Source organism: Microplitis mediator, chromosome 7 (genome assembly GCF_029852145.1).
Source record: "Microplitis mediator isolate UGA2020A chromosome 7, iyMicMedi2.1, whole genome shotgun sequence".
Taxonomy (NCBI): domain Eukaryota; kingdom Metazoa; phylum Arthropoda; class Insecta; order Hymenoptera; family Braconidae; genus Microplitis; species Microplitis mediator.
Window position 1 is genome coordinate 17,226,467 of NC_079975.1, and position 20,810 is coordinate 17,247,276.

Here is a 20,810-nt window from a genome sequence, read left to right on the forward strand (position 1 = left end):
AGCTTGAAGTTAACTTGTGGATAAGGCTATCAGGGTCTGTTAGGCACAGGTTGTGGCACCCTAATTTGCTTCAATTCTGGTCGCAGATTTCCGTCAGGTCGAGTTTTTAAGTTGATGACAGCTTGCATTTAAATGACTTTGGAAATGTCTCAAAAACGGGCGAAGATTAACGACACTTACCCTAATAGCTACTTTCGCTTGAAATTTATAGTAATTTGCCAATTGAAATTAGCGAAATATGTCAGCAAAAGTTGGAAAGAAAAATTTGCGGTTAATTTTTCTTCAGTTTAGAGGTAACTTTTGTTACTAGAAAATACTCTAATGAAAGTTTTCTTGAATTTATTGTCAAATGTCCGTTAACTTCAGGCTTTTCCGTTTTTGACGTCAATTTGTATACAACTTCTGAAGTGAATTTGCGTTATTATTCGGTTAGTAAATTTACGTCAAATTGTATAGCAAGTTGTATACAAATTGTCGTCAAAAACGGAAAAGCCTGAAGTTAACGGACATTTGACAATAAATTCAAGAAAACTTTCGTAAAGTAAGATTCTGCTAAGCAAGTTGTGCTATTAGGGTATATTTTAAGTTGTACCATACTGTAGTCAAGGTTGGAAAATTTTAAGTTGGCAGTAACTTGATGTCAAATCGGAGAAAATTTTTGTCGAGTAACCCTGGCTACCTGGGTTATTTTTTACGTTATCTGACATTTTATGGATCATTCTGATGATGCCTTTTTTATTATTGTGTCTATTATTTTCTATAATTATGAACATACAAACGACATGATAGTTAATGGTGGAAACTGTTGGTGGGTTGCGAGGGTCAGGCATTAACGATAGTGAGTGTATAACGTTCGACCTTTAGATGTCATCGGCGCTTATAAAACGTCGATTTACATGTCTTCGATAACCTGTCCGAACCAGGCGATAAAGCAGGAATTAAATTTCTAAAGATGTTACTTTTAAAGACATGAAAGAGATAGAGTATAGACAAATATACTTGTAGATAAGAGTGAGAAAAGAATCAGCTTTGAACTGAAGAAAAATTTGTGCTGTGTTACGAAAGTTTTCCACCGTCCAGTTTTTTTGTGTGTCTGCGTGGATAAGGTTAAAGAACCCGGTCGAGTCTCTCGGACAGGTGGGTCGTGAAATATTTCCCGTCTAACAAGTTTTCCGTGGGTTAAAATACAACACGTATACACAATGCACTTGGCATTTAGTTTAAGTAATCCTTCAAAAAATTTTTATTTTTGTTTTCATTTCTAACACCTCTGCGACTCACTAGATATATTTCATCAAATGATTTCAAGTAACATGACGTGATAGTGCCCTGGTGGAAACATTTCTCTTCAGAAACTCAGAATAATTCTTCTATAATTCCGAATTAAAATTCTAAAAGTTTTACTTAATTTTAAAATTTCTGCAAGTGTTCAATAATTGGACGATTTTTTTTTTTTTTATTATTTAAAGTCAAAAGTAGCTCTATATATATATATATATATATATATATATATATATATATATATATATATACGACAGTGTTACAATTCTACTCACAACATCTCAACTCAAGAGAAGTACAGTAGGACCCCGTTATAAGACTATTAGTTTCTCTATCAAAATATCGCGATACCTGGTATATAAAAAAAACAGAACGATAGTCTTAGAACGAGGTCCGACTGTAGCTACAACTCTACTCACTCACAACTTTACTCAGCCTCAACTCTACTCACGGTTTTTTTTACTCAGGTTTAACTCTACTCAGTCATATCTTTACTCAGCTTCAACTCTACTCACAACGAATTGCTACTTTATTGATAGGCTAAAATACGTGAGTAGAGTTGAAGCTGAGTAAAGATATAACTGAGTAGAGTTAAGGCTGAGTAAAGTAGTGAGTGAATAGAGTTGTAGCTACTTCACTTGAGTAGGGATGTTGTGAGTAGAATTGTAACACTGCCATATAGACTTCTCCAGAAAATATATTTAGAATTTTCCAAAGGACTATTTGAATGAAGAATACAAGTATTTAAGAAACAGTAAGATTTTTAATAGAGGTTCTATAACAAAACAAAAAACTAATTTGACGTGACCGAGAGTTGAACCCTGAGCCTCTTGACTGCGAGACCAAACACTCTACTACCTAAGCTATCCCTGATCAAACAAAACGATTTACTCAATGATGAATGTATATCTATATAGTATTAAAATCAAATTGTTTTTTTAAATCAGGAATTGAGTCCTGACATGAAATATGATTTGGTTTCTTATGTAGATTGATTATTTTGTAAAAATCCGAAAGACCAAAAATTTAAAATTGTAGTCAACTATTTTAATAAGATTTAATTTAAAAATTGTTATTTGAAATTTTGTTGACTGATATTTTTTAGATTTTTCCATCGATTGAACTATCAATCTGTATAAGGAAACGAATCGAATTATATGTTAGGACTTTATAGCTTGTGTAGTAAAATGCTTGGTCTCGCAGTCAAGACGCTCCAGGTTCGAGTCTCGGTCGCGCAAAATTGGTTTTCATATCGCAGTTGCTTACTTTTTCTGCCTTCATTGTGCGGCTGTGGTCCGACTTGTGCTCATACTGTACTGTACCATTACGGTGATATCCTACCCCCCACCTTGGCTGTGGGAGTATAGCGGCAAGAGAAATCACAGAGGAAACCATTGCCCAGCACAGTTCGGTTTGGTTGAGGCTCTAGTGATCGATAAAATTCCCATTTTACCGATCACTAGATCCTTATTCCGCCCCTAACGGTCAGAGACCTCCGATCGAGCTCAACACGTGGCTAAGTGGTCACCAAGCCAAGTAGCGATCATGCTAGATGCTGCTTAACTTAGGTGGTCGCCTGAGCCACACGAGAACCGCTCGGCTGCCTCTGCTGCCTACTGAAAGTATCATTATTTCTAAAAAACTTTTACTCTTCATTCAAATAGTTCTTTGATTCATTAACACTTTATCGGAAATTTTTATAATACTTATTCCGAATCGTAGAAAAATTATTCAGTTTCGGAAGAGAAATATTTCCACTAAAGCGAGAATAAAATTTAAGTATCAATTTTTTTTGTTATTTTTCGATGATGATGATGGTACTATTCAACTAGTTAGTGATTTGGAATCTAAGTAAATATCACTGACATGGGGCAATGGATTCAAAATTTTGTAAATTCACATCGACGTGAAAACGTTAGGAATAAACATTCCATGAGAATTATCAGGCATATAAAAATTACCGTTACGTAAAGTGATAATAACCTTAAGAACAGTTACAATTGAGGACCATGGCATCAACATTCAGCTCAGCCAAGGTGCTCATGAGCAAAGGGAAACGTGGAGCTGCTGCATACATCCGTGATCAATATTGTAGTTCAGTCGCAGGCGATAATAAACAACAGAATATTAATGAGTTACTAGATACTTTATTAAATCCAGGAAAACCTATCGATGATTGGGAAACCATTGATTGGTGTAAATGGCTTATGGCTGGAGGAAGAACTCCAGATGAGTTTTCAAGTACAGGTAAAGATTTTCTGAATAAACGCATTTTTTAAGTGAGCAACATTATTTTAAATTTTTAAATTTACTTGTAGATAAATTATCAAGTTTATTATATAATATAACAGTTTATTGAAATAATAAATATTTATGATAATTATTTTATACGTTGCAGTGAGACTGTATGATAACGCGACTACCTGCGGTTTGGTTTGGACTCCGAACTTTGTCGCATACAGATGTCGTACTTGTGGAATATCACCCTGCATGGCATTATGTCAGGAATGTTTTAAAAAAGGGAACCATTATCGTCATGACTTCAACATGTTTCTTAGTCAAGCAGGAGGTGCATGTGATTGTGGTGATACGTCTGTAATGAAAGAAATAGGTTTTTGTGACCGACATGGACCTAAAGCCGTGGTTGATAAATCTCCTGCTCCAATAGATCTCATGTGTGTTGCAGAGGCAATGATGCCTCGTATGATTTTACGTCTGATACAGCATCTTCGGGAAAATTGCAAAGTCAGCGCTCCAGATTTCCGAGTTGCAATTCAAGATGCTGATGCGTATTTAACGATGCTTCTTGATCTCAATCACATGGGTGCTTTGATGCGTCATGTGATGACTTCAGTGTTGACCAGTCCCCAGAAATATCGGGGACTCATGGATCCTACTAATTCTACAGGAATTGCAGAATACGACCGATATTGTCAAGAAAGTCATGATATTTATCAAGACGCAATAAAATCTTTGCCGAATCCAGAACCACTTGATGAGTATAAAGATTGTCCTTCTCTTCAAGAGGACTTGGTCCATACAACGTTTCTTGAAGAACTTATGTTCTGGACTGTTGCGTATGAGTTTCCACAAAAGCTTGTTTGTCTTTTGCTTAATATGTTGCCCGATCCTGATTACAAAGAAGCTCTCACCAAAGCATTTGTTCTTCATTACAGTAGAATCGCAATGATGTTGGAACGGTCAAATGATCCAGATACACTTAGTAATCGTGTTGTTCATGTAAGCGTTCAATTGTTTAGCAATGAACGTTTAGCATTGCGTATGGTAGATCAACTTAAATTGCTGCATGTTATGGTTATAAGCCTCAAATATATGATGAGTAAAATTCTTGTGGAAAATACATTACATGCTCCAAACAAGAATTTTCATTTTGTTGTCGATTGTGGTCGTCCAGTTATGAAAGAGCATTGCTATTGGCCTCTTGTATCAGATCTTAATAATGTTTTATCTCATAAACCTGTAGCTGTTCGATTTCTTAGTGATGATGCGCTACTAGAAATGTGGTTTGACTTTTTATCTATGTTTCAAGGTATGAATGTTAATCAACGTGAAATGGGTGCTCACGTGGAATTTGAACCAACCACGTATTATGCGGCATTTAGTGCTGAACTTGAAGCAAGTGCTTACCCAATGTGGGCCTTAGTTTCACATCTTCGTGGTCCTGAGAGTATATCAGTAAGTCGCCGGGCTTTATCCTTCTGTCTTACAGCACTTCAAGATTGGTTGGATGCTATCGGTTTTACAAGTCCTGATGTGTGTGATGTATTACATGTATCTTTTCATATTCCTCTGCATCGTTACTTCGCAGTTTTCATGTGTGAAATTGTACGCCAGCAAGGAGTAACTCTTGAAGAACTTCTACCACCAACAGATATGCTCCATTTGCTGATGATGCATCCATTACGAGTCCAAGTGGCTTTATATGAAATCCTTAATGGTCTTTGGGTCCGCAATGGCTTACAGATCAAAGGTCAAGCAATGACATATATCCAATGTAACTTTTGTAACTCTATGGTCGATGCCGATCTGTACCTTTTACAAATTTGTGCAATGAAGCTTCAGCCGGATATTTTTTTGAAAACAGTTATCGATAAATTCCATGTGAAAGAATGGCTTAGTTTGCGCACTGTACGATCGCGGCAAAATGTGCTTCTTATTGGTGAACATGATACGGCAATGATGGAGAGTTGTCTTATATTCCTTGCCACATTAATAAGTGTAAGAACAAATCTTGGACTGACAGATTCACAAGTTTCCCATTTAGAAATGGTAACTTTGCTGTGTATGGGTGATAAAACTCACAGCCAACTGATGGATCTAATGCCAGAACGATGTGGTACAACACCTAATCGAGATTTCGAACCAGTTCTTGCGGAAGTTGCACAATATAAAGCACCAAATCTTGAAGCGAGTGGCACAATGCAACAAGGCATGTATGGACCTAAACCTCAAGTATGGGAGGAACTCTATGATCCTCTTTATGTTTTACTGCGTGCTGTTCATCGTCGAGATTATCAAGTGTCAATGGATCGTTACACAGAATATGTAAAGTCTACTAAACTTAAAAGTGGTTCGACTCTTTGGCCACCATTTCGAAATCCTGCACCTGTATCTTCTGAATACGATGATCCAAGGGTTGTACTTAAATCACGAGTTTTTCATGCGATGGCTTTTGTGATCCTTTATAAAGCTGTTAATGATCATAATATCTCAGAACATATAGTGGCTCTATTAGTATATCTTCTCGAAATGGCTGTAATTACCTCAGATATTCCGAAAAAAAGTGTAAGTTATTAAAATTATTTGTCATTTCGTTGATTAAAGTCAAAAGTGTTTTTTCATTTTATATAAACATTAGACTGATTCAAAAAAATCGACTATTTTTTTTTTTTTTTTAATTACACGGAAAATATTGTTCGAGACGATGAAAAAAAAAATACTGTTAAAGCTTGGGCTATCAATATTAATACTAACAACTGCCTCATCGCCCTTTTCGATTTCCCATTAGATAACGGGAAAAATTTTTTTTAAAGTTTGGAATTTTATCACTCACCAAGGAATCGGTTTATCGAAAAAATCAATAGATATTTTTATCGAAAATTGAACGGTATACAAAAAAAGTCTTTTATCATTTTTCTATAAATTTAATTTTTCAAAAGTCATGCAGAGTCAAATGGGAAGCCATAGTAAATTTTAGTATTATTTGACTTTTCCGGCAAAACTATCAGGTTTATCTTGAAAAGTTATTGGACCTTTTTTGTAGATCATTTCACTTCCTACAAATTATCTTTAATAAAGTTTCTGTAATTTTTTATCGTTCTTTCGTTACTTGCGTTTAACAGTAAGTAAATAAAATCGACCAGAATACGATTTATTTAAACGAATTAAGATTTAAATGCAAATAACTAAAGGGCTTTCAGGAATTCAGAAAACTTTTCGGAAAATAAATTCCGAACTTTAAAAAAACATTTTCCCATGTTAATTAAATGGGAAATCGAAAAGGGAGATGAAGCGGTTTTTAATATTAATATTAATAGCTTAAACTTTAATAATATTTTTTTTTTCATCGTTTCAAACAATATTTTCCGCATAACTTGAAAAAAAAAAAAAAAATAGCCGATTTTTTTGAATCAGTTTAATAAACATGTATACGGAAAAAAATTTGACATTTTGCTTACAATACTGAGTCAAGTCAATAAAATAAGTTTTTGCATTGAATAAAGTCGAATTTTTCTTAAAGTTGAATTTAAATAAATTTTGTTGCAGGCTAATCCTTTATGTCCTTATACTGGTAGTGTTTCCTGTGCCGCAAAAGATGCAGATTTTAGTAATTGGTATGAAACAGATAGTTTAGTAGAAAATTTGAAAGCTGTAATACCCAGATCAACGATTATTCATTCATCTTCTGAATACAATCCTGAAAGTAAGAAATCATTATCTATATATAGTTGAAAAAGTTCCAATAAGCTAGACGGTATATTTATTTTTTAATTTTTCATAGACAATTCAGACTGGGAAATAGCGAGTGACATTACTGAAAGCTCGTTAATGTTAAATGATGAGTTCGATGTGGACATTGGTGAATCTCCTGAAGTTTGGGACTTAGACTTATTGGGTGAAACTGATAATGAACATAGGAATACGACTGCTCCTATGGAGACCGGATCATTACCTGCGTTACCTGCTAATGAAAGTAAGTACTTGGTGTAAAATTTTGTTTATCAATTTTCCATATTTTTTAATCTTCGTTAAATCATCCCATATAACAATCTTGTTCAAGGCTTAAGCAAGCCCGGTCTCAAGTTCGATGACCGTTAGTGTCTTTTCCTACTTATGTGTCTTGCTGCCGATACTTGTGGCAAGATTTCAATAGCAAGCCTAGTGCAAGCCTTATACAATAAATTCGTGCCAGATTATAACTCAATTCTGGAGGAGGGCTATAGTTGAAAATAGTTGCGCATGGCTTGCTCAAAATCTGCTCAAGGCTCGAAATCGACCTTAAGCCTTGAGCAGATCTTGCGTAAGCCATTCGTAAGTACCTGCCGTAAATTACTGGTGCAAGAAATGCACCAGAAACTTTTTAACTGCACCGTATCTAAGATATCTTCAATATTCTTGTGTACAACGCCTTTAGCAAGTCATGCACAAGCAGTCTTGATGAGGATTTCATGCTAAATGATGTTGCGCAAGACCCATACGTAGGAAAAGACACTAGTGACAAAAGATTTTGCTCAAAGCACTTAATTTAGAATCTTGCTCGAACACGTGTTACTTGGGATATGGTTAATCAAAGATTTTATTCGTGAAAATAAAATACTTACTATTTCGTACTCTTTATTAAACCGTAATTTATGTATAATTTCTTAATTATAATATAATGGCTTATTAGCATTGGCTGAATGGGACCTGACTATTGTACCTGCAGATGAAGTACCGCGTGACAACATTGAAGACGACGAAATACCAGCTCGTCAAAGAGCTTTGCCACCGGCCGTTGAAGAATCCATGGCACTAGTTCCCAATACACATTCTCCGAGTAAGTAAATCTTTTATAATTATGAGTAACAGGGTGGTCCAAAAAAAACGAAGTCTTTTAGATATCGTCTCAAAAGATTCTGCTCGGTATAAAAAACATTATCCTAAAAGCGCAGCTCGATATCTCAAGTCTTCGAGACGCTCAACGATTTTCCGTTTTCCCATATAAATAACACATAAAAAAATAATTTTTTTTTCGTTTTTTCCGCATAAAACTCTAAAAAAAATTTATTCCAATTTCGATGTAGATAGTCTTATAAAAAATTTAATTGTCTGCAAAAAAGCTCTGATATATTTTTACTTCTAACAGAGTATGATTTTATATCACGATTTATATTACAATGGATCTGATTATATAATTATTAGGGTGTCAAAAAAATCGACTACTTTTTTTTACTCGCTACACGGAAAAATTGGTTGCTAGACACCTTTAGAAAACTCTCACCAAAAATGAGCTCTTAATTTCAATAATATGAAGGTTCTCCGCATTACAGTTTCTGATTTTTTTCTCAGTCCATTAGAAAAAAATTCATGTCTCAATGATGAATTGATCGCACAGCAAAACGCTGTATTTTTTTTTGGGAAATTAAATGCTCTACAAAAAAGGTTTCTTACGTTGGTATCGTAAGTCTCACCATTTTAAAAATATTGAGGATTGAAGTTTGATTATTTTAGGACAAATTTGTTTTTTCGCTTATAAATTTCCTAACTCGTGAACAAATGAGGATTATTAAATGGGCAATGCATATTTTTGTAGGAAATTAAATGCTCTACAAAAATGGTCTCTTATACTTAGTTGATCAAATTAAGCGTTTAAAAGATATTCATCATCAAAGTTTAATGCATACCGATCTTAACAGTTTTTGATAACTAATTTGGAAATTTTCAATTTAATTTATGACTTTTGAAAAAATTTATACAAATTTAAGTTTTTACCAACAGAAAAATACTTCAAACTATATCTCAAATTTTTTTTTCAGACGTAAGTATGTTTGGCTGAATTGAAAAAAAGAAATTTTGCATAATTTATTGCTTAGAGTAAATTATTCATCAATCCCCGAAAAACATGACGTTTTTCTTATAATTTTATTATGAAACGTATAAGTAGTAAAGAAAAAAAATGCTTAATTAGTCATAAGAAAGTATTTTATTTTAATTATCTACTGAATTATAAATTTTTAGACGACTATCTTACTTTCATACGCTTGAATTATAAAACTTATTTCTTGATCCAAGTAGGGTAATTTTTTTGATGTTCTTTAACAATTTGTAATAACAAATGAAGAAGAATTTTTTATTTTATTACAAATTTTTTCGGGATTGATGAATAATTGACTTTAAGCGATAAATGATGCACGATTTCTTCTTTTCAATATAGCCAAACATACTTACGTCCGAAAAAAAAACTTGACATATAGTTTGGAGTATTTCTCTGAAAGTATAAACTTAAATTCCTATAAATTTTCTGAATAGTCATAAATTAAATTAAAAACTTCCGAATTAGTTATCAAAAACTGTTAAGATCGGTTCCCTGATTAAAAAAAGCGATTTAAAACGATTTGCAATGTTAAATACCCATAAGAAGAGGGATTCAAAATTATTCAAGATATTCAAAAGCATTAAAAAGTATTTAAAATTTTTTTTTTCGAATCGTTTTAAATCGCTTTTTTTAATCAGGGTTTGCATTAAAGTTTGATGATGAGGTGTGACGCTTTTTGGGACCTAGACAATTCATCCCGGACAATTCATCACTTAATTCTAATATTCTTAATAGAAATCTAGAAAATTTTCAATAGAATTCCATTAAAAAAAAAAAAAGAAAGGAGAAAAAAATCCCTTCGTTTCTTTTTCCGTGAAAAAAGAGAATCTCAATAAGGGGGTCCAGGGGTGAATCCCCGGTAGGGTTTAGGGACCTAGTGCAATTTTTGACATTTTTTTCCGTGTGAGTATATTCTTTTAATTGCACATACACAAAATTCGTGAAAAAAGAACGCTATGTTTCACACCCTTTTATATGTGGGTACCAGTGCGGTCAGATCGTAGCCAATATGAAATAATTTCGATTTTTCAAATCTTTTCAAATTAGATTTCTTAATCAGAGCTGCAAATTTATTCAAGTTGCGGATAAAATGGCTATCTAGATATTGTGTAGGTTGATAAACGGCTACTTACAGTGCGCCTTACAGGCATGATAAAACAGGATAACCGTGTATGTATTAAATAAAAAAGTATTGTTATTATTATTATGGAAAGATAAATTTAGGAAACTAATGTTCAATATTTAGAATAATAAAGCAAAAGCTGTTAATAATTTTAAGTTAATACTGCTATACATATTTAAGTAGTTTATAGTACTAGTAACTACAAATATTAGATGAGATTATTATTATTCTATACTTATCACTTCATAGTTACCACAACTATGCACTTCTCTCTCAGTGCAACATTGAATGAAAACTCGAATTTCAAAAATCAAGCTAAAGAACCTCCCCCCCCCCCTTTTTTTTTCGAAAATTTTCAATTTTCTTAGTAGGAAGTTGAAAAAATTGTACAGATTCTAAAGAACCCCCTCCCCTCCCCTCTTACCTTATAACTGAAGTTCCCAATTTTTAAAAGCAAGTAATAGCCACTCGAAAATTTGAGCAATTTCTTTAATAGTAAAGAATTTTTTTTTTTAATTATTGTGATTATTGATGACATCATTCCTTTTTACCAATATATTGATGTTCAAGGCAAAATGTCTGCAATATCAGTGTCTTAAGAAATTAAGTTGCACTATAATACAAGCCTCATTTAGATTATTACATTTATTTTAAACAGGGCTTTTACCGATGACCGAATCATCGAGATTTTCCCGTGTGCCGCAGCGTGGAACAGCAAACCCGGCTACAAGCAATGAAGTAGATCTTTTGCAAGTTTTGTTTCCACGACTTGGTGCTGCTGGTGTTACCTCGACTGATATTGTGCCTTCAACGTCTCATTGTCAGCAACAGATTGTAAATAGAGACAACCAGGTAGGTGTTTGTCTTAATGGATCACGTATTTTTATAAAAAAAAAATATTAGGGAATATAATTTTAAAAATAATATGGAATAATGTGATTTGTGGAAAAAGTCGATATATTTGACAATCATAAGTTTTATACGATCGTTAAATACCGTATTTATACAAGGATAACTATTGTTTTTGTAAAAAAAATTTCAAACTACGATTATCAATCACTTTAGTTTGCACATATTGAAAACTTTATTTACAGTTTTCATGTGTGATTTCATTGTATTACCCATAAAGTGTAAATATCGTTTCTGTAAATAGATCGGTTAAAAATTTTAAAGCAATCCCGGGAAAAAATGATCAGACCTGACCATGCCTGTTTATGTATGATCAGGCCTGATTATACCTGTTCATGTCCGTCCATTCCTGAAACGTTAAATACGCTCAGGCCTGATATACCTGCCCATGTTTGTTCATGTCTGTTCATGTCTGAAACGTTAAATACGCTCAAGCCTGATCATACTTGTCCATGCCTGTTTATGTCTGATCCAGCCTGATATATGAGATTCAATTTAAAATCTTAGTTATAATTAAATATAACTAACTTAGTTATAATTATATATAGCTAACGTCGTTATAATTATATATAACTATAAATCAATAATTAATAAATTAGATATAAAATTTTGTTGACTAAAAATCTATCATGTATAAGATATAAAATTTTGTTGACCAAGAATCTATCACGTATAAGATTTTTATTACTTGAAGTTTATACAAAAGTTACTTTTCAAGTCTCTTAGATCAACGGGTAGCGGGTTAAACTTTCGAACGCAAGGTCCACGGTTTAAATCTTGCACACGCCCGAATTTTTTATTTATTTTTTTATTTTTATAGAAATAATTTTATATAATTGTATAGAGTTATACATAATTATTAGACTGGGCTAAAAAAATCGACTATTTTTGTTTTTTTTCGATACTATGAGAATATTATTCCTGATGACAAAAAAAAATTATTGTACAAGTTTGAGCTCTTAATATTGATATTAAGAGATGTATCGTTACGACTTTTAGTTTTATGACAGAAATTCCATTTTTTACCCAAAACTCGTAAATCATCTATCTGAAAAATTTGAGCAATGGATATTCTTAAACGAAATTTAATTCCCTACAAAAAATCTCTCTTAGTAAATTGACGTAAAACGAGCCGTTTCCTTGTAACCGTGCCTTAAACATTGATTTGTTTTTTAAATTGTTTGTTTATATTTTGGATTCAGGTTATTAGAGTCGTTTTGACTCAATTTCAACCTTGAATAACTTTCGAAGGAGTGAATTTAGCAAAAAATGTTAAGAAACCTTTTTTGTAGAGCATTAAATTTCCTTCGAGAATATGTATCTTGGCCAAAAAAAATTTTAATATTTCTAGTAGTTACAAAAATCCAAAATATAAACAAACAATTTAAAAAACAAATCAATGTTTAAGGCACGGTTACAAGGAAACGGATCGTTTTACGTCAATTTACTAAGAGAGATTTTTTGTCGGGAATTAAATTTCGTTTAAGAATATACATTGCCCAAGTTTTTCAGATAGATGATTTACGAGTTTTGGGTAAAAAATGAAATTTCTGTCAAAAAACTAAAAGTCGTAACAATACACCTCTTAATATCAATATTAAGGGCTCAAACTTGCACCATAATTTTTTTTTGTCATCATGAATAATATTTTCACAGTATTGAAAAAAAAAAATAGTCGATTTTTTTGGCCCAGTCTAATAATTATATATAATTATATAGGGCCATTTTTTATCTCTAATTTTTTTGCCGTGGTGGGCATAAACAGACATGAGCATACCTGATCAGACCAGATCAGGCCTGGTCAGGCATGGCCATTTTTCATGTCTGATCAGGCCCGAAGACTCATGCTTGTTCATGTCTGATCAGGTATGATCATTTTTTCCCAGACAAAAACAAAAAATTGAAAAATATGCTACTGAAAATTTTTGTGTACGATTATTTTTAAGGAAACGCAGTTTTGGACAGAACTTAACGAAAGTAATCAAGGTAAAGAGTAAAAGGAGTATTGAACTAGATTATAAACTCGGAATATGAAATACCCGAAAAAAATTGAGAAAACAATGATTTTATAATGGTTTTGTTAATTAATTAAAAGAGAACGTCAGGGTGAGACTTCGGTATAATATTTGAAACATTTAATACTTTATATTATGAGGTGTCTAGGGAAAATGAGGTAATTCGTTATTTTTGAAATTTTCCAACATTGATATCACTCAAGCCAATCAACCGATTTTGATTGTTTTTTCGGCAATCGACGTATTTTACCGAGAAGGGGAGAAGGGGGTTAATTGAACCAAAAATACTTTCACAATTTTTTTTTTTGGATGAATAAAAGCAAAATGATAACTTTTTTTTTTTAATTATACTTCATTATATAGACTACACGGAAAGAATTTTTGTACGAATATCGCCATGTTGTTCATTCTAAAAATTACTCTAAATCGAGTAATCTTGGGCCATTATGACTTTTTACTTTTGAATTACGAAATTTTACTCTTTCAGTGAGTAAAAAACAATCAGATTAATTTTTACTCACAATTACGAGTGAAAATTACCCCTGGCGGCTGTCTAGATAAGTTCTCTCTAATTCAATTTTTACTCGTAGGTTATGATAAAAAGTTGGTGATTCATTTTATAAAATTTATATTAAATTATGATAAAAATTACAATTAATAGGTTGAAATTTCTGTAAAAAATCTAAAACTATCTAATTGCATTAGAATATGACTTAAAATTAATGTTTTGGAAAAGAAAAAAAAAATTACACGTATTGTGTTGAAAAAGAAAAGAAACAAAATTTTTATTTAATTTTAAAATAAATATTAAGTTATAGAGAGATAAAGAGATCGTCTTGTTTTTTCTAAGCATACGTTTGTGTGCGTAACATGTAAGTTGTCACGAGCAAAATAAAAGACATTCAATCGAAGCCGATATTAATCGAAGATTAACGAAGACGACTGAATTATTACGCTGCAGTTTAGAGTACACGGAAAGAAAATTATGGCAGCGGTTCCCATAATTCTGTGAAATTTTTTCCTATACCATCATAGGAATTACGACCATAAATTATGGGAGCGGTTCCTATAATTATAGTAATGTTTCCCATAATTATAGGAATAGTTCCTATAATTATGGGAATGATACCCATAACACTATAGGAATGGTTCCTATAATTATAGGAATGGTTCCTATAATTTATAGGAATACTTTCTATAATATTATAGGAACCATTCCCATAATATTATGGGAATGGTTTCTATAATAGTATGGGAACTATTCCCATAATATTATGGGAATGATTCCCATAATGCAATTGGAATGGTTCCTATACCATTATGGGAATCATTCCCATAATATTATGGGAATAGTTCCCATACTATTATAGGAACCATTCCCATAATATTATAGGAATGGTTCCCATATTATCATGAAAAAATTAATTTAAAGAAGTGTGGTAATCACTTCTACAATACACAGAAATATTATTAAACATAAAAACAAAAATTCAAATATTGAAAAAAAAAATCGTATTTGGCAAAAAAACATTAAAATTTTTAACAAGAATTTTTTGTCAGCACAAAACATTCAAGAAAATTCAAATTTTGGGAAATTTCTACACTATTGTGCAAAAAAAAAATTTTATGATATTATAGGGATGGTTCCTATAACATTATGGGAATAGTTCCCATAATATTATAGGAATAGTTCCTATACTAATATAGGAACCATTCCCATAATGGTATGGGAACTATTCTTATACTATTATGGGGATGGTTCCCATAATATATGGGAACCATTCCTATAGTAGTATAGGTACTATTCCCATACCATTATGGGAACCATTCCCATAATGCATAGGAAAACTTCCCATAATTTTCTTTCCGTGTAAATAATACTTCAATAGATTCGAAATTTGATTCGAAGTGCAAGTAATTTTTCATCAGAACATCAATAGGTTTAAAAAAATGTTATATTGGGGAGTAAACATTAATACACGTAGAATAAAAATCCGTAGATTCAGATAAAATGTTCACATTAACCGATTAAATACGGAATCCCAACAGAGTATAAAATCATGTAATTATACCACTTTATCTGCTGTTAAAAAATTACTCACTAGTAGAGTAAAATATAGTCTAGTGATATTAATATTTCAACGGAAAATATTAAAAGTTGAAATAAAAAATACTAATTTTTTGGAATGACCCAGGATTACTCGAAATTGCAGAGTAATTTCCATCAAAAAATTATTTCCATGTATCATTTCTTATGAGCCCATAAGTTAACGAATGATAAAAATTTTTGATAAATACGAATTTGTACAACTGCATCAAATGGTTCAGTCGTCCCCTTTTCAGGGGCAATTGAACCACTAGTCGGGGATAATTGAACCAAGAGTATTAGAACCACAAACGAATGACTTCAACGAATTTACTATTCATTACAGTTTAAAACTAAAATTACAACACTTCGTTAAGATTAAACAATTTGTCAAGAGCTGAAAAAAAGTTGACATATCTAAGAACACAAAAGCTTGAATTTTTCAAAATTAAATGATCATAATGATTTCAAACCTTGGTCAGACTAAGGTTTAGTGTATTAAAACATATTTTCAAGAGGACGACTCATTTTTCTATTTTCTAAGCTTACTGGTTCAATTTACCCCGTCTCCCCTACTTAAACTGACTAGATTTTGGAATTGATCAGTTCAGCCTTCAGATATTTGAAAAAATCGTTTGTTACTATTTCTTTCGGCAACAATATTTCTCGAATAAATTAACCGATTAAGATATCCCGATGAAAAAAGATTTTATACAATTATATATAGACTATATATAATTATATATAGACTATATATAAATTGGATAGAAAAAATGGCCCGATCCAATTGTATACAATTTGTATAGAAATTGTATACAATTCTATACAAATTGTATACAATTCTATATAATTATATACAATTCTATATATTGCAATTGTATAGAACTGTATATAATTATATAGAATTGTATACAATTTGTATAAATTATATAGACTTGTATACATTTTGTATAGAATTGTATACAATTTTTATACAGTTGTATACAATTGGATCGGGCCATTTTTTGTATATAACTTTATACAATTGTATAAAATCTTTTTTCATCGGGATAATAGTTTTTGCAGTTTTTTCGGTATTAATTGATCCCGTTGTTTTTAAGAAATTTTGAGAAAACTAAATAAAAAAATCTTTTTTTATTTTTTTAAATTATTTTCTAATCTATTCCATCGAATTGTCTGAAATTCTAAGAAACGTTGACGGCTAATAAGCTTTTTCGATTCCTGCAAAAACCATTCAAATCGGTTTATTAGTTTAAAATTTATAGAAGGTTCCGCATATAGACACTACATACACATACACACGCACGCACATACACAAACACACACTTAGGCATCACTCTGAAAATAGTGAGGATAGCTTCTTAGGACTTTAAAACGTTTACATCTCATGATAATTCGATTTTCACAAACCGGAATAATTCGATAATTTCTTGAATTTTTCGAAAATCGTCGATTTTCATAGCGGGAAGTTGAAAGTTTTTTTCGGTATTCGATACTTTAATATCTAAGTAAATTGATCTCAAATTGCATGAGTCTGTTTATTAGAATACTTTTGACTATAATACAATGTTTATAATATACGTTATCCATCCATCAGTGTTGAAATTGTTAGTTTCCACAAGTAGTTATGTGGAAAAATTGTCAAGCCTTACATATCAACATAATATCGATATTAGTTAAGAGTTATTCAGAAACTCAGTATTAAAGGAGTTTTCAGCTATTGGTTCCATAATTGAAAATATAATTCTCTTACAAAATTAGTGGGAATTTTTTATTAATTGAAATATTTTAAAAATTTTCTAGAGTGGACAAATATATCAAGCTGGATCCAAAACTGGAGAGAATATAATTTCTCTACTGTTAAAACTTCATTCTCAACTATCAGGTGTGCCTGATAGTTGGAATCCAGACGAAGTTCCAAGCTTTGTTCCTAATGAAGGCAGTAGTGCAAGCAAAATATTTATGACATCGCAACCTGTAGAATCGCGGATCGGTGATGGCCCATTTTTTATTGGTCAATTACTAAAAAAAATTTCGAGGCTCGATCCAAGCTTAAACCAAAATATATCTGAAATTAGGAATAAAATTTGGCCTCAAAATAAAGACTGTGAAGATGCCCAGCGTGAGCGTGAACATCGAGAACGTGAAGAAAAACGCAAAAAAGCGAAAGAAAGGCAACAAAAGCTTATGGCTGATTTTGCTAATCAACAAAAACAGTTCATGAAAAAGGCGATGGAAACTGATGAAGCGGGAGCATCTGGTATGGATTGGGATCACAGTGAAACATCAAATCAATTAACTAGTAAAAAAGAATATGATTGTGTTATTTGTAATAGAACAACTTCAAGTACTGACGAAAAACCAATGGGGCTTGTTGTTTTAGTCCAAGCAACTAGTGTGATAGGTCATGAGAGACAGCAACCTGAAAGACTTCAATTACCAACTTCTGATGATGATTCATCTATACCAAAAAATAGCACTCGAGGCGCTTATTTTGATTATCGAATTGATGAGATGCACAAACATTTTGATACATTTTCGTGGCTATTATCTGTTAATTTAGGTTGGGAAGGTGGAGTGTATGTACAAACTTGTGGTCATCATCTCCATTTAGATTGCTTGAAAGCTTATAGGCAGTCTCTTAGAAGTCAACAGAGACAACAGAGTCTTGCAGTTGAGCGAGGCGAATACCTTTGTCCTCTGTGTCGTCAACTCGCCAACTCCGTGCTCCCGCTTTCTCCTCAACTTGGAGAATGTTCTGCTATTGTTCGGTCCCGTCACACTTGTACTTCAGCAATTCTTTCTGAATTAAATAACTTTCTCAAAGAAATTCAACGTAATCCAGTTTCATCGAACTTATCTATGGCAATGGGAAAAGCCATGGAAGAAATGACGGCTTCAACATACTTAAAGTATAAGCAAAAAAACTGCCAACCTAGTCACCAAAGTCTGTTTCTTTTTGTCACATCAGTTGCAAGAACTAATTTAGAAGTAGAGCTTGTTCAGCGCGGTGGATCGTTGTGTTCATCATCACAAGAAACAGTGTTATTAACACCAAAACGAGATTGTATAGTCGCACTTTTTCACGTTTTAGCGATGCATGCAAGAGTTTTGACAAACTGGCCAGTACATCAAACTTGGCAGTACATCTCCGGATTACCTTCAGATTTAGCGACTCCGCTTGCCGTCGCTCCGCATGAGCGTGAAGTCCCTTTCCTCCTTAGAGATCCTACTGCACTTCTTATTCAATTCATTCTTCTTTTACCACTACATATCGATCAAACATATTTTTCAAGTGTAGTAAAAGTAATTTATAATCTTCTATACTATCAAGTTATTGTTCAAGTGAGCTGTACCTTAACAAAAAGTGAAAGAAATAAAAAGACAAGATTACCTGAACGAAATACCTCTTCGGCATTGATGTCTTCCGACTCTATTATTCGCATGGTTATTAATCACTTTGAACAAACAGACTTTTATGAAGATGAACCATCTTATCGGCCAAGTAGATCAATTGAACAACAAATTCAAACACTCTGTTTGCCATTTTTGCGAATCGCGGCACTTTTACGTCATCATTTGTATTCACAACCTCTTCCCGATATACGAATACCTGAGGATGAATTTGTAAGACTTGTTTATTATCTCGAGCTCGTAACAGAAGGCATGGATTGGGATTGTTTTAATGCAGCAGTCGCACTCAATTGGCAGAATGATGAAGTTGGTAAGGCAGTTCCTCAAATGTGGTGCGATCAGTTTCTTGCTTTTTATAGAAGAAGTCAAATTGCTGCTAAGAGACTTATAGCTGATCAACACATATTTTGGCAGGCACCAAAGTTACTGAGTCTTCCTAGGGAATACGAGAAACTCTTTACGGTAATATTACAGTATATTAAAATGTAAATATCTTAACGACTGAATTTTATTTTGATGCATTTTTTTAGTTTTATCATGCAAGACAGTGTTGCAAGTGTCATTTAGTACCTCCAGAAATCAGTATCTGTCTACTATGTGGAACGATAGTCTGCCTAAAACAAAGTTGTTGTAAGCAACAGAATGTAGGAGAAGCTGTTCAAGTAAGTTCTTTTTTATTTCAAACAACTTACCTACATTTTTGCCATATACTCTAAATTTATCTTTTTACAGCACTCGATTGATTGTGGTGGAGGCACTGGTATTTATTTAGTGGTAACATCAACATATATTATAGTAATACGAGGGCGTAGAGCTTGCTTATGGGGTTCTCTTTACCTGGATGATTTTGAAGAAGAAGATAAAGACTTAAAGTACGTAAATAGAAAATCATTAAGTTACTTTTTAAAAAATGATTAGACCTATAAATAATAAAAAAAATTGATTTGGAATATAGACGAGGTAGACCTTTATATCTTAGCCAAGAACGATATCAACTTCTAGAACAACAATGGCTTGCTCACCGTTTTGATCACACGAAGAAAACATGGGTATGGCACCGTGATGCTCTGTGACCCTTATCATCGAGTATAACTAGATTCCATAATCTTATTGACAAAAGTAACAATTTTTCTCAGCTGTTTAACTGAGATTACCTAGTTGTAACATCTTTTAAACAAGTTTAGACGTAGCAATAAATTAATGAATTTTTCTAAAATAAATTTGTAGGTAACAAAAACATTGAGTTATAAGTAAGATTAAGTAAATATAAATATATCCATTAGATAAATTTATTGCAAATAAATAAATTATAGTCTACAATCAATAAACTATGCTTAAGAAAAATATTTTAGTCACAAATAAATACTCAATTGGTGGTGATTATAAAATTTATAAAATAAATTACTTGACAACTAACAAGCATTTTTAGTCACTGAGAATACGTAAAATAGATTTCAGAGAATGGCATATATTTTTAGTACTTGTCACTCTATTTATTTTTAGGCAGAAATCTTTGACGATGCCAAGAACAACCATTAAGACACAAATTTTATTTTATTTATTTCTTTTTTTTATTTTTATTTCAATGTATTCTCTGTAAATATGTAATTGAATGTTATATTAAATTAATATTGTAAAACAAAAATAAAAAAGATACTATATTGAGCAAAAAAAAGAAAAATTATAAAAATCCTGTAAAAGATTTGTACATAAATATTTGAATTAACATTTTTACAAATGTATGTTGATTCGTCAAGTGAAAATTTGATTTCTGAAACTAGATTAATAAATGAAAGTCGGATATAGTTAATTTAATCCTTCAGAACATACGTCTCCCGTACCACAGTCTTTGCTATCGTGATGAGAGATAATCTCACGCCTATTGCG

The 20,810-nt window shown here is 32.1% G+C and overlaps 1 protein-coding gene across 4 annotated transcripts; it reads left to right on the forward strand.

Moving 5' to 3' along the window:
* The first annotated feature begins 663 nt into the window (after positions 1 to 663).
* On the forward strand, positions 664 to 20,748 carry LOC130670765 (E3 ubiquitin-protein ligase Ubr3). Of its 4 annotated transcripts, none has more exons than XM_057474263.1 (11): positions 664 to 1,224; positions 3,114 to 3,528; positions 3,680 to 6,087; positions 7,069 to 7,225; positions 7,304 to 7,495; positions 8,192 to 8,338; positions 11,158 to 11,351; positions 17,313 to 19,385; positions 19,454 to 19,585; positions 19,656 to 19,795; positions 19,879 to 20,748. In XM_057474263.1, exons 2-11 carry the CDS (start codon positions 3,291 to 3,293, stop codon positions 19,994 to 19,996), a joined length of 5,799 nt encoding a protein of 1,932 aa, XP_057330246.1. In that variant the 5' UTR covers positions 664 to 1,224; positions 3,114 to 3,290; the 3' UTR covers positions 19,997 to 20,748. The 4 variants fall into 4 exon arrangements, with proteins under 4 accessions (XP_057330246.1, XP_057330245.1, XP_057330248.1 ...); XM_057474262.1 differs by having other exon boundaries at positions 664 to 1,137; XM_057474265.1 differs by having other exon boundaries at positions 664 to 1,137; positions 3,118 to 3,528.
* Positions 20,749 to 20,810: the final 62 nt, after the last annotated feature.